The sequence below is a fragment of the Schistocerca piceifrons genome, chromosome 5, assembly GCF_021461385.2.
Source record: "Schistocerca piceifrons isolate TAMUIC-IGC-003096 chromosome 5, iqSchPice1.1, whole genome shotgun sequence".
Classification (NCBI taxonomy): domain Eukaryota; kingdom Metazoa; phylum Arthropoda; class Insecta; order Orthoptera; family Acrididae; genus Schistocerca; species Schistocerca piceifrons.
The window spans coordinates 174518653-174545165 of NC_060142.1; the positions used below are offsets into that span (position 1 = coordinate 174518653).

The 26513-nt window shown below is 44.9% G+C and overlaps 1 protein-coding gene across 1 annotated transcript in view; it reads right to left on the bottom strand.

Moving 5' to 3' along the window:
* Positions 1-26513, bottom strand: part of LOC124798845 (probable cytochrome P450 304a1) — a 66019-nt gene that overhangs the window by 7928 nt on the left and 31578 nt on the right. Inside the window, exons 2-5 of the mRNA XM_047262376.1 lie at positions 13840-14088; positions 12410-12573; positions 9867-10160; positions 4678-4795 (exon numbers count right to left, since the gene is read on the bottom strand). Of these exons, the coding sequence (XP_047118332.1) occupies positions 4678-4795; positions 9867-10160; positions 12410-12573; positions 13840-14088 (825 nt within the window). The remainder of the gene's footprint in view (positions 1-4677; positions 4796-9866; positions 10161-12409; positions 12574-13839; positions 14089-26513) is intronic.

Here is a 26513-nt window from a genome sequence, read left to right on the forward strand (position 1 = left end):
CCTATATCTGTCCTAAGCAGCCACTCCAACTCCAAGTTCACCCTCCCAGTGGAAGAGTTCAAATGAGGCCGATCATGGTGACTCAACACAGACACAAATCCCACACTTGTATGCTTCATTGCTGATGCTATCTCCACCAGGTCACTCTCTGTGGAATATTCAGAGTCTCTGTCAATGCTATTTCCCGGACTGCCCACTATAACCACAGCATCCTCCTTTGTGAAATCCTTGCATAAAGAACCTACATCCTCTGTTACCTGACCCACATCTGCACTAGGCTTGAAAAAGTATGTGACCTGGTACTCTGGACCTAGATTTTCCTGCAGTAGTTGGCCAACACCTCTACCATGGGAGCTACCTAACAACAGAGCTTTCTTTCTCTTTACAAATTTCCCTACCTATTTTAAGTCCTTGAAAGCTTGTTGTACCCTTTCTACAGCTTCAGCTACAGGAGGCTCATGCTGCTGGATTCATTTATGATGTTAGTGTTGATGTTAATGTCCCCACACAGAATTATGTTGACCTTTGTACTTGAGACTTTATCTAGAACTTCTGTTAACTTATTGAAGAAAGTGTCCACACTACCACTGGGAGATCTATACAAACACAAAACGATTAATTTGGTGATATCAAGCCCTCTTAATTCAATATCTGATATTTCAAAGAGTTTCTCTTCACTTACAGTACTGACATCATGTCTTGATTTGAACTGTTTTCCTTTCTGATATAAATGCACGATCCTCCACCACTTGAAGTAGTTCTGCAGTAAGAGTTTGCCTTTTCATACAGTGATAATACTACATGTTGGATTTCTGTGTCTCTACACCAGCGCTCAGTAATACAAACTACTGTGCAGTTCAAAGATTGGAGCTCAACTTCTAATAGTTGTATTTTATTTTTTATTGATTGAATGTTTTGATGGAGGATTGTTAAGTCTGTGAAATGCCCCATGTTACACTTTACAAGGTTTTTTTTTTTGTGACGTCTAGTATGTGTGGTATTTGAGGTGTTAAAATCTGTCTTGTGAGTGATTTTTTCAGTATTTTTTAGAGTTCTGGGGATACTCTTTAGGCAGGGGAACCCATTGTCTGGATTTATCCCTAAAAGACGTACTTTCCCTACCTATGATAACTGGTATTTGATCATGTGTGGCCCAAGATCCACTCCCTATACTTTCATGAATCAGCTGTACCAACCTTCCCTTCCCAGTCCTGTTTAAGTGAAACCCCATCTGTTGATAGTCCCAACGGGCACCAGAGAAACATGAGCAAAGTTGGCTGTCTTCAGAGCCATCCCTAACCCCACACTGATTTGCTTCACAGCTCCATCAAGATGTGGTCAATCATGACGCTAGAACAGCTCAACAAAGTGTACGTTGGTGCCATGAGTCAGGGAAGCTATCTTGTCCAGGTGAGCACCTATATCATATGCCCCATCCCTGTCCTAACTGTTTCCCGCACCACCCAATATCACTACATGGTCCTCTTTTGTAAAGTCCTTACATAAAGACCATAGGTCCTCTATCACATGACTTAGCCCTGCATTTGGATTGAAGATACTCGTGGTCTGGTACACTGCCCCTAAACTTTCCTGTAACTGAGGGCCTACACCTCGCCCATGGCTACTACCTACAGGTTGCTGTTAATAACCAAAGCAAAGCATTGTGAATTGCATGTGAATATTATCATATGCATAATTTCCAGTGACTCGAAGAACTCTCTTTGATGAATAATGTGGAGAGACATACACAAGTTTGGTGGTACAATGAAACATCTGCAGGATGCAAAGTATTGTTATCTGTAGAGATATATAACGTATTTTCCAATATATAAAATATAAATATTGTATTTTGAATATATCAAATGTGACATGAACTGGACTATGTGACATTCTTGATGCTAAAATTAACTTAATCAGCAGTTCTAATTTCGTTGGTGGTTATGGCTATAGGGGAGATGGACGTGAGTGGTTACAAATTTCTGTGTGTTTATGTCTCTAGGGGCAACGAGATTTGCTTGTTCAGTGTTCATCACGACATCCTTCTCCTGGAACACCAGAGCACAGAATATTCATGTATTAAGGGGACTACAATAAATCATTGTCGCTAAGATCACTTCCATTACTGAGGCAGCTTCATTGAAGTGGTAACCATGTAAGTGATAGGCAACTGTATCAAAATGTGGGTTATTGAGAAACATTCATTCCTAGAATTCGTGTGGGATAAAAGGTAATGTTAACGTCCAATCGGCAGTGCTTTCATTAGTGATTGGCACCAGCGCAGATACGTAATTTTTCAAAGTATCTATCTCGGTTTTTGCCTGAAACAAATGTTGACAACCATGGAAAACCTAAAACGGGATGGCTAAACGGGAACATGGCCCACATTCTCTTAAAGGTCCGTCCAGATATTACCGAATGCAAGGACAGTATGTCCGGAGTCTAATGTTCTCTGAATAGTGAATAGGTGGTGCCATACAGTTCTTGATAATCAGACTGTCTGTTGTGTATAGGGTTAATATGCGTTATACACTCCTGGAAATTGAAATAAGAACACCGTGAATTCATTGTCCCAGGAAGGGGAAACTTTATTGACACATTCCTGGGGTCAGATATATCACATGATCACACTGACAGAACCACAGGCACATAGACACAGGCAACAGAGCATGCACAATGTCAGCACTAGTACAGTGTATATCCACCTTTCGCAGCAATGCAGGCTGCTATTCTCCCATGGAGACGATCGTAGAGATGCTGGATGTAGTCCTGTGGAACGGCTTGCCATGCCATTTCCACCTGGCGCCTCAGTTGGACCAGCGTTCGTGCTGGACGTGCAGACCGCGTGAGACGACGCTTCATCCAGTCCCAAACATGCTCAATGGGGGACAGATCCGGAGACCTTGCTGGCCAGGGTAGTTGACTTACACCTTCTAGAGCACGTTGGGTGGCACGGGATACATGCGGACGTGCATTGTCCTGTTGGAACAGCAAGTTCCCTTGCCGGTCTAGGAATGGTAGAACGATGGGTTCGATGACGGTTTGGATGTACCGTGCACTATTCAGTGTCCCCTCGACGATCACCAGTGGTGTACGGCCAGTGTAGGAGATCGCTCCCCACACCATGATGCCGGGTGTTGGCCCTGTGTGCCTCGGTCGTATGCAGTCCTGATTGTGGCGCTCACCTGCACGGCGCCAAACACGCATACGACCATCATTGGCACCAAGGCAGAAGCGACTCTCATCGCTGAAGACGACACATCTCCATTCGTCCCTCCATTCACGCCTGTCGCGACACCACTGGAGGCTGGCTGCACGATGTTGGGGCGTGAGCGGAAGACGGCCTAACGGTGTGCGGGACCGTAGCCCAGCTTCATGGAGACGGTTGCGAATGGTCCTCGCCGATACCCCAGGAGCAACAGTGTCCCTAGTTTGCTGGGAAGTGGCGGTGCGGTCCCCTACGGCACTGCGTAGGATCCTACGGTCTTGGCGTGCATCCGTGCGTCGCTGCGGTCCGGTCCCAGGTCGACGGGCACGTGCACCTTCCGCCGACCACTGGCGACAACATCGATGTACTGTGGAGACCTCACGCCCCACGTGTTGAGCAATTCGGCGGTACGTCCACCCGGCCTCCCGCATGCCCACTATACGCCCTCGCTCAAAGTCCGTCAACTGCACATACGGTTCACGTCCACGCTGTCGCGGCATGCTACCAGTGTTAAAGACTGCGATGGAGCTCCGTATGCCACGGCAAACTGGCTGACACTGACGGCGGCGGTGCACAAATGCTGCGCAGCTAGCGCCATTCGACGGCCAACACCGCGGTTCCTGGTGTTTCCGCTGTGCCGTGCGTGTGATCATTGCTTGTACAGCCCTCTCGCAGTGTCCGGAGCAAGTATGGTGGGTCTGACACACCGGTGTCAATGTGTTCTTTTTTCCATTTCCAGGAGTGTATGTGCCGAAGGAGATACAGAAATTAGTCAGGTGAGACACTTCTTCGTATTGGAACCATTGACAACACCTCTACGTGCCTCAGCCAACAATGGGCCACACTTCCGTAAACCAGTGATGGCGCACCTGATGGTTGCTCACCGGGGGCTGTCGTTGAGGTTGGGAAGTCTGGACTTTCCTACGACGGAGTCAAGCTCGAGTTGCGCTCGCCGTTGTGCCTCTGGGTGGTGTGCCACATACAGTAGGGCCCATGAGAGGACCGTTGACTGCACCATGGACGCCGGAAGGAAGGTATCGAAGAGGATGACCCCCAGCTGGTTAGCTGCAGACAAAAGCCTGCCTGGTTTACCTGACATAGCAAATGTTGCAGGGCAGCTCACGTATTTTGTTTGGTGATGGTGCTGAACTTTTGTAGTATTAAAATGGTGCAGCAGCTTATCATCTTCAGGCGGTTATGATGATGTTCCATGGAACAAGAACAGTTTTATTGGACACAGAGTGTTAGCAGACACCATGAAATACAATTCGAATTGCTCACAATAACTGCAACAGGTTTTGTCTAGACTAACTCGACATTCAACAGGTTTATTTTTGCGTCCCCTACTCGAACCTCCAGGGAGAACTGACAACAATTTTAAGACAGTTGATTTGTTTGCTTTGTGAAAGAGCTTAAAAGAAGTAAGAGCAAGTTCGTTATTGAATAAATGCAGATTCTGTTTAGGTGCTTACTGGAGTATATTGCTTCAACCCCAGTCTTTTGCTTATCCCTTATTTCTCTCAGGTATCTGTCAATAAAGTCTCTCATGTGATCATCAGAATATGTCTTCTCATGTTGCTCGATCACTTGCTGAAAAAAGACAGACTTCAGTCATTTAAGTGATATTTGTGTCATGAGAGAAAGAGTTTATCTGGACTTTAAGCAATGTTATCCGCATCAAGTCCTTTATCACTGATGTACACAGGACGCACGAAATGTGGAGAGTGCAAAATGCACCGCTCAATTAGGAAGGTACTCTCCCCGATTTGCGAGTAATATCTTTAGGTGTCTGTAGACTTGTGGCACAAATAGTGTCCTAACATTTGCCAAGCGTCACACGTTTACGCATCAGAACATAAAGAGAAGGTAATGCCTAAGCAAAAGTCTGCTTAACCATTGGATTGTGTTTTCCCTTTAATTTTTCGGTACACAGTTGAGAGGAATAATTCATTATTTTCAATTAGACACATCAGTAGTTCATGACTGACCACATATCACTTTTCAACGACTCATTTGTTTCCGTCGCAGACCGTTGAGCGTGTAGAAAGAATTTCAGTATTATAAAATGAGAGGGAATGGTTTAAAATCAGCATGAATTGCACAAATGATTTAAGATAAGAAGGAGAAAATCTATTGATGAACCATCTATAAGACAGTTATATCCAGTAAGTTGTGAGAGTAGAGTTGACAGCAGTAAAACAATGCAAACTTTCGAATGGAGTGGAATACTGGTAAAAATGCAACGTTACAATGGAATATGTAAATACAGATAACCCCCTCGGAAATTAATAGGAAATCTTCTTCCATATCTAACAAAAAATTTTTCAATTTATTGCTAGAAAATGTGTTATCTCTTGAGTTCATAAACAAGGTTCCTACTGGTGACTTGGCGTTCCTGTGGGATTTTGAGGTGTTACCACGATGACAATAAATCTTGAAAGTAGAAACTCAGATCTAGGATGCCGCGTCATTCTTGTCACATATCACAACAATCATCTCTGGTAAATCTGGAGTTTCAGTTATATTCAGGAAAAAAGAAACACCCTAAAGTCATTTACTGACACAGTGTCAACACAGTTCTAACGTGGAAATGGGTGAAAATCTTGGCAGATAACTTGAAGCTGTTTCGACATGTGAACCGAGGATGGTGTGGTATAGAGAACAGATTAACATCAAATATATCAGGGCCATAATCTGCTGAGAAGTTCTCTCTCAGTTCTTTATTAGCAGTTCTGGAAGCAAACCCTCCTTCTATTATCTCCTCAAAGTCTCGCGGCAATGCTTTTCTACAAGGATTTAGCAGCAAGCAGAGAATCTTGGGCTGGTCTTGGGCACAAACAAAGTATAGGCCATCAGTTAAGGGAGCAAGTTCTTGCCAGAGTGCACTACTTGCTCACGCAGGACATTCTACATCTACATCTACAATCCGAACGTCACCTTACGGTGTATGGCGGACGGTATTTAAGGTACCACTACCTTTTCACATTTTCCTCTTCCATTCATGAAAGGGCACGTGCGAATAATGACTGTAGATAAACCTCCATATGATTTCTAACTTGTCAATTTTCTCGGTGAGGTCATTTTGTGAGACTAGGTGAAAGGATGTGATATGTAGTTCGACTCTTCCTAGAAACTATGCTTCGGAATCTCAGTAGTAAACCTCTCCATGATGCACAATGCCTCTCTTGTAGCATTTATCGCTGGAGTTTGTTCAGGATATCCATAAAGTTCTCATGGTTTACAAAAGAACCTGGGACGAAAAGCATTCTCTTCGTTGGATCTTTTCCATCTCTTCTACTAACTCAAACTGATAAATGTATCAGACTGATTAGCAAGCCCCAAGAGTCAGGCGAAAATGGATATTGTATGACACTTATTTCATGAATGAATTGCGTTTTCTTAAGGTTCTTCCAAAGATTCTTAAACTGACATCTGCGTTTCAAATGGCTCTGAGCAGTATGGGACTTAACATCTGAGGTCATCAGTCCCGTAGAACTTAGAACTACTTAAACCTAATGACATCACATACATCCATGCCCGAGGCAGGATTCGAACCTGCGACGTAGCGGTCGCGCGGTTCCAGACTGAAGCGCCTAGAACCGCTCGGCCACACTGGCCGGCTCATCTGCGTTTCCCTATCAGTTGCTTTATATGGTCGCTCCAATTTGGATACCTACAGTGGTTACTCCTACGTATTTTGTGCTAGTAAGTGTTGCCAGGGGTTAGTCGGCAATAGTGTAATTGAACAACTGTGGATTTCTCCTCAACGTGCCTCCCGCCTTATTTATCAGCAAATTATTCAACTATGAACCAACAGATTGTAATTACGAATCACGTAAACGGAAACCGACACGGGGAAACTGTTATGGAGAAGGTGAACCAAAATTCCATTGTGTTGGAGCAGAAGCAGCAACAAATTCATGAAAGAAACTGCCCCAACGACTCTGGCCATCGTCGTTATTATTGATGCACGGTATGGGATCCCTACCATACAAGATAGACGGTAAAGAAGTTCAGATATCAGTGTATTTTGTATTATCGCGAAATAACGGCGAGAGGGTCACTGATTAATGTAATTAGCGAGTGAATATTTGAGTCATTAAAACAAAGGCGTTTTCCGTTGCAGTGAGATCTTTTCAGGATAGTTCTATAACTAAACTTCTCCGTCTAATTTCATATTATATTGTTGGCTCTTGGAGGGAGGAATGACGATCGTGACAAAATAAGATAAGACACAGAGCTGACACAGGAATTTTTAGGTGTTCATTTTTCATATGTGGTGGAGTGGAGCACTTTAAAAACAGTAGCACAGTCTTTTTACACTACTGGCCATTAAAACTGATACAACACGAAGATGACGTGCTACAGACGCGAAATTTAACCGACAGGAAGAAGATGCTGTGAGATGCAAATGATTAGCTTTTCAGGGCATTCACACAAGGTTGGCGCCGGTGGCGACACCTACAACGTGCTGACATGAGGAAAGTTTGCAACCGATTTCTCATACACAAACAGCAGTTAACCGGCGTTGCCTGGTGAAACGTTGTTGTGATGCCTCGTGTAAGGAGGAGAAATGCGTACCATCACGTTTCCGACTTTTATAAAGGTCAGATTGTAACCTATCGCGATTGCGGTTAACCGTATCGCGACATTGATGCTCACGTTGGTCGAGATCCAATGACTGTTAGCAGAATATGGAATCGGTGGGTTCAGGAGGGTAATACGGAATGCTGTGCTTGATCCCAACGGCCTCGTATTACTAGCAGTCGAGATGACAGGCATGTTATCCACATGGCTGTAACGGATCGTGCAGCCACGTCTCGATCCCTGAGTCAACAGATGGGGACGTTTGCAAGACAATAACCATCTGCACGAACAGTTCGACGACGTTTGCAGCAGCATGGACTGTCAGCTCGGAGACCATGGCTGCGGTTACACATGACGCTGCATCACAGACAGGAGTGCCTGCGATGGTGTACTCAACGCCGAACCTGGGTGCAGGAATGGCAAAACGTCACTTTTTCGTATGAATCCAGGTTCTGCTTACACCATCATGATGGTCGCATCCATGTTTGGCGACATCGCGGTGACCGCACATTGGAAACGTGTATTCGTCATCGCGATACTGGCGTATCACCCGGCGTGATGGTATGGGGTGCCATTTATTACACCTCTCGGTCACCTCTTATTCCCATTGACGGCAATTTGAACAGTGGACGTTACATTTCAGATGTGTTACGGCCCGTGGCTCTACCCTTCATTCGATATCTGCAAAACCCTACATTTTAGCAGGATAATGCACGACCGCATGTTGCAGGTCCTGTACAGGCCTTTCTGGATACAGAAAATGTGCGACTGCTGCGCTGGCCAGCACATACTCCAGATCTCTCACCAATTGACAACGTCTCGTCAATAGTGGCCGAGCAACTGGCTCGTCACAGTACTCCAGTCACTACTCGTGATAAACTGTGGTATCGTGTTGAAGCCGCATTGGCAGCTGTACCTGTACACGCCATCCAAGCTCTATTTGACTCAATGCCCAGGCGTATAAAAAAAAAAAAATGGTTCAAATGGCTCTGAGCACTATGGGACTTAACAGCTATGGTCATCAGTCCCCTAGAACTTAGAACTACTTAAACCTAACTAACCTAAGGACATCACACAACACCCAGTCATCACGAGACAGAGAAAATCCCTGACCCCGCCGGGAATCGAACCCGGGAACCCGGGCGTGGGAAGCGAGAACGCTACCGCACGACCACGAGCTGCGGACCCAGGCGTATCAAGGCCGTTATTACGGCCAGAGGTGGTTGTTCTGGGTACTGATTTCTCAGGATCTATGCACCCAGATTGGGTGAAAATGTAATCACGTGTCAATTCTAGTATAATATATTTGTCCAATGAATACCCGTTTCTCATCTGCATTTCTTCTTGGTGCAGCAATTTTAATGGCCAGTAGTGTACAAACCCTAAGACACACGCTTAAATGTGAGCTTCAGAGCAGTAATGTAGCTGTAAATGTATATTTAACAACGTTCAAGGTCACTGCAAGTTCAAATGGTTCAAATGGCTCTGAGCTCTATGGGACTTAACAAAAAAAAAAATGGCTCTGAGCACTATGAGACTTAACATCTATGGTGATCAGTCCCCTAGAACTTAGAACTACTTAAACCTAACCTAACCTAAGGACATCACACAACACCCAGTCACCACGAGGCAGAGAAAGTCCCTGACCCCGCTGGGAATCGAACCCAGGAACCCGGGCGCGGGAAACGAGAACGCTACCGCACGCCCAAGAGCTGCGGACAGGGACTTAACATCTGAGGTCATTAGTCCCCTAGAACTTAGAACTACTTAAACCTAACTAACCTAAGGACGTCACACACATCCATGCCAGAGGCAGGATTCGAACATGCGACGGTAGCGGTAGCGCGGTTCCAGACTGAAGCGCCTAGAACCGCTCAGCCACACCAGCCGGCCTCACTGCAAGTTCCTGATACTCTGTGTATGTTCCTGATATATGCTCCAGCGTTCTGGCATTGCTGTTAGATATCATTCCCTCCTCTACACAATAATTAAATAGAGTTGTAGGTAACTGCACTTGTTAGTTTTACTTTAGAAAACATTTCCTCTACCAGTAAGTACATTAGTGGGTGCTCACATGAAAGTAGATCAGGATCTTCTCGGCGGACTCGACCATGTCGTGGTAGGCGGACATCTTGGGCGCGATGGAGGCCAGTGCGGAGTGCAGCGTGAGGAAACCGCCTGTGGCGTCTCCAACCCTGGCCGTCTGTAGTCCCGTGTGCCCCAGGTAGCGGCACACCCCGTCTGCTGTCTGAGGCAGCCGGCTGCCCGCCACCACCGACATGAAGCCGTTGATGAAGCCGGGGAAAAGAGTATCCGGCAGTAGAACGTGCAGGCTCCCGTCTCCTCCTGATGGTGGTTGCACCACAGCCTGTCGAAACGTTGAGCGTCACACACAGAGAATCCACTGCAGTACTACACCGCAGAAAAAATAAAAATAACAACGCTGAGAATTAACCATAGCTGTATTGACCGACAGAGTGCAACAGGCACGAAACTCCATCCCAAAAACTGACATCCGGCACCTGTACAAATAATGCAAGCACGTTTTCACGCTTGTATTCAACATTATGGCGGTTACATGGGTTATTAATGTACCAGAATTTCACATTTGCAATGTCTTTTCTCGCGCTTCACTAACCTGTGATCACGCTATGTTACCAACTTAAATTCGTTACCTCGACAAATGTACGCCCAAAATTTCATATCTCTACATTAACTATTTTTTGCGATTATTCCCCGTCAGTGTATGTACTGAAGATTCACTCAGAAGTTGGAAATTCATAAAATGGAATGAGCTACACTATTCTCTAATGGACTAGTACATCACTCATACTAATGTCCTTTGATTGAAGTGGAGCTTCGAGTGACTCATTTGCGAAGCAGATCCTTTTGTGTCAGTGTGCCTGTTGCAGAAGGAATTCAAAAATAAGAAGTAGTGTGAGGGAGAAGACAGAACTTGAAAAGAAGTTGTTTCGGATTGTCCTTGTTCAAAAACACTTGGCCTACGTTATAAAAGTATCATAGTAAAATAAAACAGAGTCAAAAATGCCTAGAATAGGATCAATTCTTAAGGTCCATGGTTGGATTACATTCCACTACGCTCACGGTGCTAAGGTAAGGCAGTCCCAGTTCTGAAAAGTCATCTGTCGCATCTTTAACTGACCAACACGGATTCTGTCTCGAAGTACGCCACAATGAGTGCTCAGCTGCCGTCTGTTTTCGTTTTATAGCTGTGCTAAACGGTGTGTCTTTGCTGGTCACTATTTAAAGAAGCCACTCTTCTGAGAAGTGAAGTTGACTAATTAATGGCTTTGATGTTCCCCAATTTTCTCTCAGTGCAGACTTACAGAGCGCTGGCCAGTGTGGCCGAGCGGTTCTAGGCGCTTCAGTCTGGAGCCGCGCGACCGCTACGGTCGCCGGTTCGAATCCTGCCTCAGGCATGGATGTGTGTGATGCCGTTAGGTTAGTTAGGTTAAAGTAGTTCTAAGTTCTAGGCGACTGATGACCTCAGATGTTAAGTCCCATAGTGCTCAGAGCCATCCATACTTACAGAGCCCAGAAACGACATGAGGGGGGAAAAAAACAAGGCCTGTCGCTTTCCACTAGTGGAACTTGCCAACGCGACATACTTTTTCCTAGAAAATCAAGCTCAACTTGTGTAGGTGGCATATGTGTTGTAGAACGAATCACTCAGTAATCTTAAATTAAGTTAATTACAAATTTTAATCATTATTTACTTTGCCTCTGAAAAAAATCAAATGGTTCAAATGGCAAATGGGACTTAAACATCTGTGGTCATCAGTCCCCTAGAACTTAGAACTACTTAAACCTAACTAACCTAAGGACATCACACACATCCATGCCCGAGGCAGGATTGGAACTTGCGCTGTAGCAGTCGCGCGGTTCCGGACTGAGCGCCTAGAACCACTAGACCACTGCGGCTGGCTTTGCCTCTGAATGAGTGTTAGTTAATTGTACTGATTCTTAAACTTTATTATACACACCACTATTCTCAGCAACGCCAGTTAGTGGTAGCATATTTCTACAACTATAGTCAGCAAGCCACTTCATGATGTGTGGCGGAGGATACTTTCTGGATTACTGTCACTCCCTCTCCCCCACCCCACCCACCCTTTTATGTTACAATCGCAAATGTTGCTTGTGTAGGGAGATCTTAGGCAAATCTCTTTCTCAGCTCGAATCTCTAATTTCATCACCACGGTCGTTTCGCGGAATATAGGTAAGATGAAGATATTTACTGGCCGACACTTGAAAAGAATTATCTCTAAGAATTTTAACAAGTATGTGATGAAAAGCGCTGCCCTTCTTTGCATAATCTCTGCTTCCTCCACCAATTGTATCTGGGAAAACTACCATACTTGGAGCTTCTGAAGGACAAGCTCATTTATACATACTGTCAGTAATGTTTCTTGAGACTGCTACTGCAACTAGCGTGTTTAATGTACACAGACTACACTGATTAACTATCAAGAAGTTTCCATTAACTAAAGAGATGACCACGAATTAATAGGTGTACAGAGCAACAGGAGTGCGGCTAATGCAACTTCTCTGTGGTATGTACAGGTAGCGGGAAGGAAGAGTGTTGGTGGGACTCACCTCATCCTTTCGTTCTCCCCGGATGAGCTCCACCAGTTCCATCATCTCAGCCTCGATCTCCGACTCCAGGTGGTCGGAGCGCCGTCCGAAGCCAAAGTCCCGCAGGTACCTCAGCGTGAAGCGACGCTGCTCCATCAGTTCTGGGCCCACTCTGAAGTTTATGCCTTAGCAGGATTCACATGGCGTTGAAGAACCTTATGCATTTCCTTTATGACCTTATCTTGAGAGATGGCATGGAGTACGATGTGTCACGAAACTGTGGAGGAAGATGTGGCTGGCAATGGTGTACTCCGGCGGGATGAAGTAACCATGACACGCTGCTAAAAACGACACTGGCTACTAACACATAGCTTGATCCCCCAGCTCCAACTCCCAGAACTCCCAGTCTGTGGGACTGTAACAGACACTTCACTACACGCCACACTTTGACCGAATTCATTTTATGTTATCCCAAGAGGTGTCCTTATTTTGGCTTGAGGGCAAAATCAAGCTAAGTTTGGGGACCTGCCCTCAGTTTCAGCTAACGACAAGAAAAATTCTGTAAAATTTTTAGAAAATTGTGTAAGTCTGGATCCCAACAAAGACTTTAAGATTGCAGTGTGTTGTAGAGTCGCTGGATTATATGCTTTTAGTGCAGTGATCTGCCAGCCACATCGTTGTGCTATTTTCGATTATCCCAATCAGTTTCTTCTCTTTATCGTAAGATTTAGAGATGATTAAAAATGAATTTGGTATTTCCGTATGTGCGTGTGTGTGCATGTCTCTGTGCATGTGTATTTGTATATAACGGTGGTACTGTTTTCCCCCTGTTTTACTAATATACACATCACTCCTCTTATAGAAGAATTAGCTTGGTTGCCCTGAAGGCCTGGCAGTCATGCATCCAGACAAATGTATCATCATCATCATCATCGATACATCTCAAGACTCCAAAGACGTAGGATCTCAGCCCCGAGATGACGTGGGATTGTAAGTGTACGTAATTGGGGATTGGGTCTTCAAAATCTGCTAGACTGTCGTTGCAGTCCTTATCGCGAATATTGTGGGTGACCCACAACACCTGCTCAACGTAATGGGAGAACACAGTAAAATAGCTGGATAAAATACCAAGAGCAGAAGACATAAGTCATTATCTTATCAATTAACTTAAATTTTTTTGAAAGCTTGAACGTCTGGCAAATAAGTAAAATGATGAAGTGAAGAAACTGTTAAAATTTTGAAAGAAAGTTCGGACATCTTCAGATTTTGGCTGGACATGAGACCAAGACTTGTGAAATGTTTCGTTTAGTTTGTACTTTTTATGCTTCAAGTTAAAAGTAAACAACAGCCGTGGAATGTTCCATCATTACTCTAGCATACATTTGGAGACGAAGCACAGACAACCTACTACACTGAGGTAAATATTTCTTTAGGTAGCAGGAAGGGCTTACCGAGGTCCTCATTGGGCATCCTCTGCTTGATGGCGATGTTGGATATGCGGCCCTGCAGACTGGGGTTGTTGAAGGCCTCCTTGGCAGCTTCATAGTCACTGGTGACCACCAAAGGCAGTGGTCCAAAGTAGAAGCCCACCAGTTTGGAATTGTAGCGACCTGTGAAGACATCCATCACTTTGTATGGGAACTTGTAGTTCTCCAGTAGCAGCTGGATGTAGCTGCCCCATATTGGTAGTCCAGGGAGGCCTGTAAGGTACAGTTTTAGGAATGAGCTAAGCCACACAGTTAACAGTAGGAACAGAGCTGGAGGCAGTCCTGCAAGAAATGCATTCCGTCGTGTCAGTTTGTTCCTGTGGCGTACATATTTAAAAAGTTTGTGACTGAAAACAGCACCGGTTTATGGATCAGTGTACATAGCTACAGGAGCATAAAACTCCCTATATGCTTACACAGGGTGTTCGGCAATTCCTGTTACAAACTGACATGTCTTGTAGAGGGGAGTGAGTACACTTATGTCCCTAAACGTACATTTACCGTTCTACAACCGTTTCAATTCGGGATGTTTAACTCTTCTACTTGAGGGATTGAATTACGCTTGGCGCAGTGCAATTATTACGTAACAATTCGAAAGGAAACATAATGAAACATCCATTTATCACGTAAGCACCTTAATTTGTGTTAACATTTAAACATTGCTTATTTACATTATCCAAAAACAAAAGAAACCTAGAATACTGTACGTACCCAACAGTACTGATGCATTATGACAACGGCTCGATATGGCGATCACCAACGTTGTTACAGACATGGTACCTACGAAGCTTGTTCTGGTACACGCTCTCCATTCCGCCTGGTGTCTCTTCAGTGTCTAGTGCAGCTGCCAGAACTCATGCTAGCCGATCTTCCTCATTTCTACGGGAGCCTCGTAAGTTAAACTCTGCGTACAACTGCACAAAGAGTAGTCTTTAGGAGTTAAATCCGGTGATCGCGTCGGCTTCACGGTTGCACCACGTCGGACTATCTATCTTTCACCATATCGTCATAAGTCTCCGAATCGCTCATGAGACGTGAGGTTTTGCACCGTCGTGCTGAAACAATATTTGCTAACGGACATCCGGTGGCACACCTTCCAAGAGCGGGTCAAACACGTTTTGTAGAAAGATCATGTAAGCAGGACCAGTTAGCTTGAGTGGAAAGGTGAACGCGTTACACATATGAATTGAAACTGTAGTAAAACCGAAGCGGTACGTTTCCGGACATGGGTTCCTATTCAAAATATTATGTACTCACTGCCCTCTCCAAGTTCTAGAAGACTATAACTGGAATTCCCAAACACATTGCATAAGATGCAGAGGAGGACCAATTTTCATGTAAAACATCTGAAAATATCTGGTTAGTAGACTAGATTGTGTACCACAGAGCAACGTTCAGCTACGATTTTTGCAGCTGAGTACCACCAAGAAACACATTAAGTTCTTTCACTGTGTAGATTTTCTAAAGAGTGTCTATACGCTGTGGAGAAGAAACATTTAGCGACATATTAGGGGGTAGATGAACCTTCCAAGCACATACATTTCGTTAAAAATTGTGTTTAACGTTACTGAAACATACGGGAACAATGGACCACAGGAAATAATTTCTTACATTATACGAGTAATATTTTAAGTGTATGTTGCTAGGAGCCGTGGATGAATCAAAATGTCAGATTTTTTTGCTGTATTAACTTCTGATAATGAGTAGAATTGATTACAGCTATAAGTTGCAGATAAATATTTTGATCACTTTGTTTATAGTGAACATGCTTTTTAATATGTAAGTGCAACTCCATCTACGTCCACACTCTGCAGACCACTGTTAACTGCAGCAGATCATACTCGAATACCTCCCACTGTACGTACTAGTTATTAGGACTCCTTCTCGTTCCATTCAAGTATGTAGCGGAGAAAGACTGGATGTTTAAGTACCTCTGTGCGTGCTGTAATGACTAATCTTGTGTTCGCATACTCGGCGGGAGCAGTATGCACGTAAGTGTAGTATATTCCTAAGTACTTAATTTAAATTTGGTTCTTGAAATTTTGGAAGTAAACATACTAGGGATGGTTATGTCTATCTTCAATCGTATGCCAGTTCGGTTTCTTCAGCGTCTCCGTGTAACTCTCCCATGGTTCAAACAAACCTGTGACCGTTCGTGCTGCCTGTCTCGGGACAGGTCCTATTTGGTGTGGGTCCCACAAACTTGAGCATATGCTAGTGTGGACCCCACGATATTTTTGCTTTACCCCGCCACGTCTTTTACTTGCGACAGAGCCTTTGTGATCATTGCAATTCATATCCCTACAAATTGTTACACCGAGGTATTTGTGCGAGTTGACCGATTACTGCTGTGACTCGTTGATTTTGTGGCGTGCACAATTTTATATTTCTGAAAATTTAAAGCAAGTAGCCTTTCTTTGCGCCACTTTGTAAACTTGTCAAGATCCTACTGAATATCTGAGCAGCTTTTTCAGACAGTATTTCATTAAAGACAATTGTATCATCCGTGGAACGTTGGACGTTACTATTAATACTCTCTGCGAGGTCTAGCATATGTAACACGAACAGCAAGGATCCAAAACACTTCCCAGGATCACAACTGAAGTTACATCTACACCTCGAAAACTCTATATCCAACCATACATAAGATCTGTAATAACAGAAATCATGTTTTTTGACAGGAGGTGCCATGTGATTGTGCTATTTCTGTGCAGAACCAATAAAACGAAGTGTCGTAACAACCGAGAAGAAACGCAACACCACCTTTCATACTTGTGCTACTGGCAAATTAAGTATCGTTAACGAGACTGAGTAATTAAATGCATGTGAGAGTATTACAGGAAGTGAGAGCATGATTTAATAAAACGATTGTTGGAAGTACGCAGCAAAATATTCTCACAATAGAGCGATAGTGTTGGCACAAAGTATCTAGTATCTTCCATTTCCCATGCACAGTCGATGACACAGAAACGGAGAGTAGCAACCCAACAGCCGACATTCTGAACTCCGTTTTGAATTGTGCAGCCACTGTGAAGGATACTGCTCAGAATTAATTCTCATGCCATTGCAGTGATAAATGATATAGATATGGGTGTCAATGGCGTTAAGAGAACAGTTACTTTTGCTAAAATTAAACAAGGCTCTTGGGATCGATGGAACCACCGCCAGATTCAGTATACATTTTTCGCTGAGTTAGTTCCCATTTTAACCGTAATACACCGTAGATACCTGAACAAAAGAATTTCTCAGTAACTGAAAGAAAGGACAAGACACACTGGTCTACAAGTAGGGTACGAAAAGTGGTTCACAGAACAATCGTCCTATCTCACTGACGTCCACATGTTGTAGAGTCTTAGAATACATTTCGAGCGCAAATATGACATATCTGTGACACAATGGCCTCCTCCATGTCAACCAGAATAGTTTCTGAAAACACGGATTACGCGAAACCCAGATATTAGTATGAGTCGACGGATACCAATTGTGTATCGCTGGTGTTGTAGTCACACAATACAACTTTCCTGCGTTCTGTGAAGTGCATGATCTTACATTTCTGAACATTCAAAGCAAGTTGCCACTATTTGCACCACTTTGAAACCTTTCCAAGATATGACTTGATGTTTGTGAAGTTATTTCACATAGCATAATAACTCAGGATAATATCCTATATGAAACGGTGCGTCAGTCAGCTGGATGCAGTATTTTTTGACTTTTGAAAAGCATTTGACATGACAGAACACCAATATCCATTTAAAAAGTATGATTATATAGAGTATCAAACAAAATACGCAGCTAGATTGAGAAGTTCTTAAGAGGAAAGATCCAGCATGTTATCTCGGATTGCTCCAGGGAAATACGCTGAGAGCTTTATTGTTCAACTTGTTCACTAATGGCGTGGCAGACAATATTAAAATAAACTTCAGACTATTTGTAGATGATGCACTGATTTATAGTGATACGCCCGTTGATGGTTCTCTCAAAGAAAAGAAAGGGGCCGTATACTTCGGCTGTCACGAACTTGTTGCAATGTTTGGTGTGGATTATCACTGCCCCATATCCTACAGTTATGTTTGTTAACTTTGCCACTTAAGATGATTTTGTCCAAGAAATGTTCTTCTTCATGTAATCGATTTAACATATCCACACACCAAAAGAACTGTTTCTAAACGTTTAGAAGAGCAGAAGGGAAATTGTAGAAGAGGAGAAACGGAACGATCAGCTGTTGAGGAGCATGCTTTCCAGCCAGGGAACCACAATATTCGTTTCGAGGAGACGCAAGTACTAGCGGCCACGAGTGGATACTACGAAAGGCTATACAGGGAGGCAATCGAAATCGCTAAACACCCAAATAATTTCAACCGAAAGGAGGAGGCCGTCAAATTAAACGGTATATGGATGCCGGTGTTAAAGAAGATGTGTACCACTCGTCCACTACTGGGTGATGGCAACGGCGATCGACGGCGACGGACAGCGGCCAATTGCACTGACGTTTTCAAAACAAGTGACGTCACGCCGCGGCGCGGGGGCGCGCGGACACGGAATTTAGCGGCAGTCAGTAGCGAGCCAGTGTGTGTGTTGGACCTTCCATCAAGCTACGGACCCCCTTGAAGATGTCTCCCGTAGTCGGAGACGAAACGTTGGGAATCACCACAGAATTCATCAACCGACCACGGCATAACAGCCCGGATAATTATAATGGACATGATATTTCCGGCCGTGAAAGTTTACATTTTAGTATGGTTGCGGTTGTTTGTCTCTTCTGGTGTTGACTGACGCCACTCGTTTCGCAAGCGTGGTCTGTCCGCTAGTGGCAGCAGCGGCGGTTATCGATACGTAGTAACTGTTGTCCTGTCTTTGGGGCGACATCGTTGTTTTTCCGTGTCGTGTGAGTGTGTCAGTTCGGTTGAGGACTCAGGGGGAACCAGGTCCGCACAGTGCGAGAACACGGCGGGACCGCTGGCAGTGTGCATGGGCTGCCGGATTGAAGGGCTGTGTCACGAGGGTGCACGACCTGGTTGTAAACCAGATCCTGCAGGCTTTGAGATGAGTGCATTTCAATTCAAGTAGAGAAACCTCCATGATTGTGACTTGGTTCGTGTTGTTGCTCCTAGTGTCGCCAAGGCAAAGAGCAGCGAGTGGAGTGCTTGGAGAAAGTGGATCTGATAAGCTTTCCTTACTATTTACTGTGTTCATCTTGTTACAATTTGTTGAGTTCAACCAGCGGTATTTTTACTTGCCTGGTTGCCACTAACGCCTCAGTTACCTGCCATGGGGGTTAGTGTACGTAACGGCAGTGCACATTTCCTCGCCTTGCTGCTGCTGTCCGGTAAGGCGTGTAGTTTTGACAGCTTTCTTGGTTGTAGGCCGTTTGTGATTCTTCTATTCTGGTGGTAGTGATTCCTTTCTCGTTCCGGGCGCTCTAAGCACAATATTGAGGGGGCGTAGTGCAGTCCGCCGGTTCCGGCTTTGGCGTGTTGTTCCATTCTTGCATTTGGTTTATTGGAATTCAGATAGCTTCAGCAAATATGAAACTTCCTGGCAGATTAAAACTGTGTGCCGGACCGCGACTCGAACTCGGGGCCTTTGCCTTTCGCGGGCAAGTGCTCTACCATCTGAGCTACCCAAGCACGATTCACGCCCCATCCTCACAGCTTTACTTCTGCCAGTACCTCGTCTCCTACCTTCCAAACTTAACAGAAGCTCTCCTGCGAGCCTTGCAGAACTAGCACTCCTGAAAGAAAGGATATTGCGGAGACATGGCTTAGCCACAGCCTGAGGGATGTTTCCAGAGCGAGCTTCAGCAAGATTATCATTAGTCGTTCGTTAGACTGCCACTAGTCTGAGTTACCATCTTGTGAAGTGAGTGCAACTCTTGGCTGCCTATCTCATTGCTCGTGGAAGTGTTTGTTGCCGGACCTTCTCAGAGGTCGATTTCTGGAGCACCGTCTGTGACTGGTCCTGGTGTTTTATTATTGTACTGTTTATTACCATACCTTGTAATGTTTACATTAAAGGTTATGTGTGTATATTTAATAGTTCCGGCCGCCTTCTGGAATAAATCTAGCAGTGTAAGGGTTGTGTTACAAGGTTACCATTATCTTATTTCACCCGTTTGGTGGTCAGTTGCTTGTTTCTTTTACTTAATCTTTGCTTGCATTTGCTGTTTTTAATATTTCAGTTCCTGTAAGTGTAATTGCAGCAAGTTCTTAAACATTCTTAATTTATTACCATTCTTGGCGTGTAAGGCCTTCAGCTATAGCCACAGTGGCTTGTTTTTCTTTTTTGAACATTATCTATATCTGTATTTTATGGTGATTTGATAAATCATAACGCACTGAAAACACTATTATTTACACAGTTGTTTATTCCTTGCTTAATAACGTGTGGTATTTTTTATTTATTGTTGAGTCTGGAATTACTGTTTTAAAAATAAATGTGTGTAAATGTAAAAGGCAACCAATAGTAACTGATTACGGCCCCGTCCACAATCGTAACCGAATCCTGCCTTCCCTTGACTACCGGGTCTCAAAGATGATTGATTTAGCAAAAAGAAGAAAGAGCTTCACAAGTTGAGCAAGTCAATAATACTGTGGTCCAGATCTGGCCCTTGTGTAAGCAGTTTTTAGCCTTTGCATAGATTAATAGAATTACTGGATGACCTCCTAAGGGACGTCGTGGCAAATTCTGTGTATCTGAAGCGTTAGATCGTCAGAATCCCGAGGTGGCTGCAGGACACTGCGCATAATGCTCAAAACGTTTTCAGTCGGGGACAGATGTGACGCACTTGCTCGCCAATGTTGGGTGTGGCAAACACTGAGCCAAGCAGTAGCAACTTTCACCGTTTGCAGGCGAGTTTTATCTTCCTGTAATGTAAGCTCAGGACAGCTTACAATGAAGCGTAGCAAAACGTGGCGTAGAATACTGTCGAGGCACCACTATGGTGCAAGGGTGCCGCGGATGACAGCCAAAGGGGTCTTGCTATGGAAAGAAATGGCATCCCAGCGATCACTCCTGCTTGCCGGGCCTTGTGGCCGGCGATAGGTTGGTATCTACCACTGGCGGGGGCGTCATCAATCACGTCTTCGGCCTGGTATCTCATTGACTGGAGTAGAATTGTCTTCAGTGATGAGTCCCGCTACGAACTGAAGCCCGATAACCAGCGGAGACGTGTCTGAAGACGCCCTGGACAGCGGTGGAATACCAACTGGACTGTCACCTACTCACCTGCTATAAGGCTCGACAAGCGCGAGTAATGGTCTGGTGTGTCATTTCTTTTCATAGCAGGATCCATTTGGCTCTCATCGGCGGCACCTCTGCAGCACAACGGTACGTCAACTATATTTCACGCCATGTTTTGTTCCCCTTCATGTGAAGCCATTCTGGGTCACATTTTAGCAAGGTAATGCTCGCCCAGCCAGCCGGTGTGGCCGAGCGGTTCTAGGCGCTTCAGTCTGGAACCACGCGACCGCTACGGTCGCAGGTTCGAATCCTGCCTCGGGCATGGATGTGCGTGATGTCCTTAGGTTAGTTAGGTTTAAGTAGATCTAAGTTCTAGGGGACTGTTGACCTCAGATGTTAAGTCCCATAGTGCTCAGAGCCCTTTGAACCATTTAATGCTCGCCCACAAACGTCGAGAGTTTTTACTGTTTGCCTTCTTACTTACCAATCCCTATCTTACACAGCAAGGTCGCCGGGTCTCTCGCTAATCCAGAACGTTTGGAGCATTGTAGGCAGGGCCCTCCAACCATCTCGGTATTCTGACCATCTAACGCGCCAATTGGTCAGAATATGGCACGATATCCGTTAGAAGGACAAACAATAACTCTACCAACTAACGCTAAGTCGAATAGCTGCTCATCTAAGGTCTAGAGATGGATCAAATTTTTATCGATTTGCTCAGTTTGTGAAGCTCTTTCCTTGAATAAATTGTGGTATGATAGTAACGATGCTACACAGTTTCAAAGGTTGGCACTACCACGAGACACCGACGGCAGCGCCCTCTTGCTGGTGCTGTGCAGCTCTACGAGATCCGCTACAGATTCTGCCCATTTTCATCAGGTGTAGCCAGCCAGGACACTTCGCTTCAGAATCGCACCTCATTCCAAGTTATGTATTCTTATTGCTTCAGTAAAGGGGATTTAAATTCATACAGCACTACCGACGTGTTTTATCTTTTCCTGATCCAACCCACGCGCCGACTGCCAGGCGGGATACAAAATAAATAATCCAGTTTTTCTGTACGTGTACATCACGTCTACCGATTTCCGTCCCTTCGTGGTGGGCCTTTTTTGTGTTAGAGTGCAGTAAGCAGTAGTCTCTGTTTCCTTTATAGTGACTATATGTCATTGTGGATCCTTATAATGATGGACTGTTCTGTTACACACATGTTTGTGCGTGAATAGCTATACTAAACTTGAGCCACAGTTCCAGTCCAGACGTAAACGTTTTCAGTTCTTATTTGAGAAGCGACAGGCTTCCCTCTCTTTATAGCTTACTGAACATGTAAATCATTTGCTGATGTATTTCTAGGGTGATACGTAAGTTTTTTCAGCTTTCCGCCATAGGGGCATGGGCTGTGGAAGTAAACACGTCAAAGATGCGCTAGTATTGCAGATTCTTTGATGTGCTTTCCTTGTTGATACAAACGTCGAAAAACATGACACGTTGTCAAACTCATGAAAGCAAGCCAACCTATACAACTCTATTGTTACAATTAATGTATTGAGAGTGTGAATTAATTTTCGCTGTTGACGACAAGTGGGCGGCAGTTGTATTAGTGCTGCTTTAAGGATAACGGTACGAGGCCTGTTTAACAGTAAAAACATTATGCTTTCAGATCTCTGCGTTACTTTCGAGTGCACTGAAAGAAACATATCTATGTAATCACTAGAATATATCGGGTTTTATACCTTCAAAACAGCACTGGCGGAAAGTGTTAATCTTCTACCTTGGCCGGCCGAGGTGGCCGAGCGGTTCTAGGAGCTACATCTGGAACCGCGCAACTGCTGCGGTCGCAGATTCAAATCCTGCCTCGGGCATGGATGTGTGTGTTGTCCCTAGGTTAGTTAGGTTTAAGTAGTTCTAAGTTCTAGGGGACTGATGACCTCAGAAGTTAAGTCCCATAGTGCTCAGAGCCATTTGAACCCTCTTCTACCTTCATTTCACGAAATCTCCTGCAGAAAATCATCTTTTGCTAGTGGAAGCGCATGGACAACACGCTTTCTCGGAAACAACGAATGGAGAATGGTTTTGACGAATGAAAGAAAAGGATTATGAGGTGACAACTTGCGTCCTGGTCGGTATGGTGTACCACACCCTGCTGCAATATGGTCGGACGGTGAATACTGAAAGCTACGAATTATAATCACTCTATGAGAATCGCAGACTTAGAAAACACCGCCCACAGTGTGCTGAGAGACATAATAAAGTCATTCTGCTTCGTGTCGATGCCAAACACAAAATGCAAACTTTATGAAGGAAACACCGAAGGGACTTCAATGGGGTATCTTACCCCACCCGTCATATTCAGCAGACGTCACCCTAACCGACTATCATTTTTTTCGGTCCATGCAGCATGGCCTTTCTCAACAGCACTTAACATCATTTAATGATTTCGAAAACTGGTACCAGGAATGGATCATCTCAAACGAATGAGAATTTCTTAGCGCGGAATCCATTTGTTACCTCGAAAGTGGAGAAAGGTCGCGGATTACGAAGAATACTACCTTCCGTAAATTATCTTATACTGTTCTGTTAAAATAAACATGTGTTTTCTATCCAGTTGATTCAAACACCCAAAAGCTTGAGAAATAAAATGCGACCTGCTAGAGGTGACACGCAGGTCTCGAAACAAGTTTGGGTGAAGAATAGAAAAAATATCGCATGATCTTTAGTTATCAGCTGAACGAGTGAGAGAGAGAGAGACAGAGACAGAGAGAGAGACAGAGAAACGATTCATAAGATACTCTTGTCGTATGACCTTGCCAATAGTACACATCTTTTTCCGCTAAGTGACGACTCACCAGCACAACATTGTCTCCGTCTTCTATCTCCAGCAGGAGGCGCGCGATACGGAATCCTTACGTCATATTAATCAGCAAGGCTTGGCACTGGGGCGTAGCGTCAGCATTCTCTGTCGTAAAGACTTGACTCTGCATGAGAGGGAGCGAAAGAGACAGACAGAGAGAGAGAGAGAGAGAGAGAGAGAGAGAGAGAGAGATCAAAACAAGAAGATTTAAGTCACAGAATAGTAAGTCATGTTTGCTGGGCCTCCAGCCACAACCGAAATACTACAGTCTCCATACTTATCACCGAGACCTCTTCGCTAGAGCAGCGGTGATTCTCACAGCATTCTTGGCTAAAATATATCTCCTTTTTTCCGGTTACTGGAGAAAGTTAAAGCCGCTTAACCAATCAGTTAGTGCTATTTAATAATGATTTCCTAAGTTTTGTGCATTTTTATCTTTTCACCGGGTAATGAATAATCCATCAAATTTCGGGTATGCAGTCCTGCAAATCCAATATCTTTCACTGATATTTCTGCTGCTTGTCGCCGCACCATATTCGGAGTGATCCTAGATACTGTCTCTTGACTGACTCATTGAGTGACCAGAAGTTACGCTGCAGAAATTTCATCCATCCCATCCATCGATCAATTTATTCACACATCGTGTTCCGTAACTCGCCTCCAGTAATGTAGAACGAATCAAGTTGTACATAGATAGGCAGAAACAACCATTGCTGGCTACTTTAATGTATACTAACAACAAAACTATCACCTGTGCTACTCTGTTCAAACTGATAATTATAATTACTTCTAGATTACTTTATACGTGTATGCTAGGAGAAAAATACACTCCTGGAAATGGAAAAAAGAACACATTGACACCGGTGTGTCAGACCCACCATACTTGCTCCGGACACTGCGAGAGGGCTGTACAAGCAATGATCACACGCACGGCACAGCGGACACACCAGGAACCGCGGTGTTGGCCGTCGAATGGCGCTAGCTGCGCAGCATTTGTGCACCGCCGCCGTCAGTGTCAGCCAGTTTGCCGTGGCATACGGAGCTCCATCGCAGTCTTTAACACTGGTAGCATGCCGCGACAGCGTGGACGTGAACCTATGTGCAGTTGACGGACTTTGAGCGAGGGCTTATAGTGGGCATGCGGGAGGCCGGGTGGACGTACCGCCGAATTGCCCAACACGTGGGGCGTGAGGTCTCCACAGTACATCGATGTTGTCGCCAGTGGTCGGCGGAAGGTGCACGTGCCCGTCGACCTGGGACCGGACCGCAGCGGCGCACGGATGCACGCCAAGACCGTAGGATCCTACGCAGTGCCGTAGGGGACCGCACTGCCACTTCCCAGCAAATTAGGGACACTGTTGCTCCTGGGGTATCGGCGAGGACCATTCGCAACCGTCTCCATGAAGCTGGGCTACGGTCCCGCACACCGTTAGGCCGTCTTCCGCTCACGCCCCAACATCGTGCAGCCCGCCTCCAGTGGTGTCGCGACAGGCGTGAATGGAGGGACGAATGGAGACGTGTCGTCTTCAGCGATGAGAGTCGCTTCTGCCTTGGTGCCAATGATGGTCGTATGCGTGTTTGGCGCCGTGCAGGTGAGCGCCACAATCAGGACTGCATACGACCGAGGCACACAGGGCCAACACCTGGCATCATGGTGTGGGGAGCGATCTCCTACACTGGCCGTACACCACTGGTGATCGTCGAGGGGACACTGAATAGTGCACGGTGCATCCAAACCGTCATCGAACCCATCGTTCTACCATTCCTAGACCGGCAAGGGAACTTGCTGTTCCAACAGGACAATGCACGTCCGCATGTATCCCGTGCCACCCAACGCGCTCTAGAAGGTGTAAGTCAACTACCCTGGCCAGCAAGATCTCCGGATCTGTCCCCCATTGAGCATGTTTGGGACTGGATGAAGCGTCGTCTCACGCGGTCTGCACGTCCAGCACGAACGCTGGTCCAACTGAGGCGCCAGGTGGAAATGGCATGGCAAGCCGTTCCACAGGACTACATCCAGCATCTCTACGATCGTCTCCATGGGAGAATAGCAGCCTGCATTGCTGCGAAAGGTGGATATACACTGTACTAGTGCCGACATTGTGCATGCTCTGTTGCCTGTGTCTATGTGCCTGTGGTTCTGTCAGTGTGATCATGTGATGTATCTGACCCCAGGAATGTGTCAATAAAGTTTCCCCTTCCTGGGACAATGAATTCACGGTGTTCTTATTTCAATTTCCAGGAGTATATCTGCATTGAGAAACGTACTACTCCTTCTCCTTTATTAATCAGCTACTATTTTCGTCTAATATTTTAAACAAAACATTTATATAACTTTACACAAACCACTAAGAACTGTCTGCTTACCGACAAAGTCAATATCTACCTAATACAAATATTAAAGTTAGCTAGAGTTGGCACTTCGTGAGTTCAAGTATTCTGACAAACTATCGAAGGAGTATCTAATGGGGTATTATCCTTTTACTTTGTTCTTAAATATTTGGGGATGTACAGTTTAATGCCTGAAATCCCTAGTTACCTACTGTAGACTTTGGCACGAGAATATAAAACTTCATTATAAAACCTAGAGAGTGATGTATAAAGAAATTAT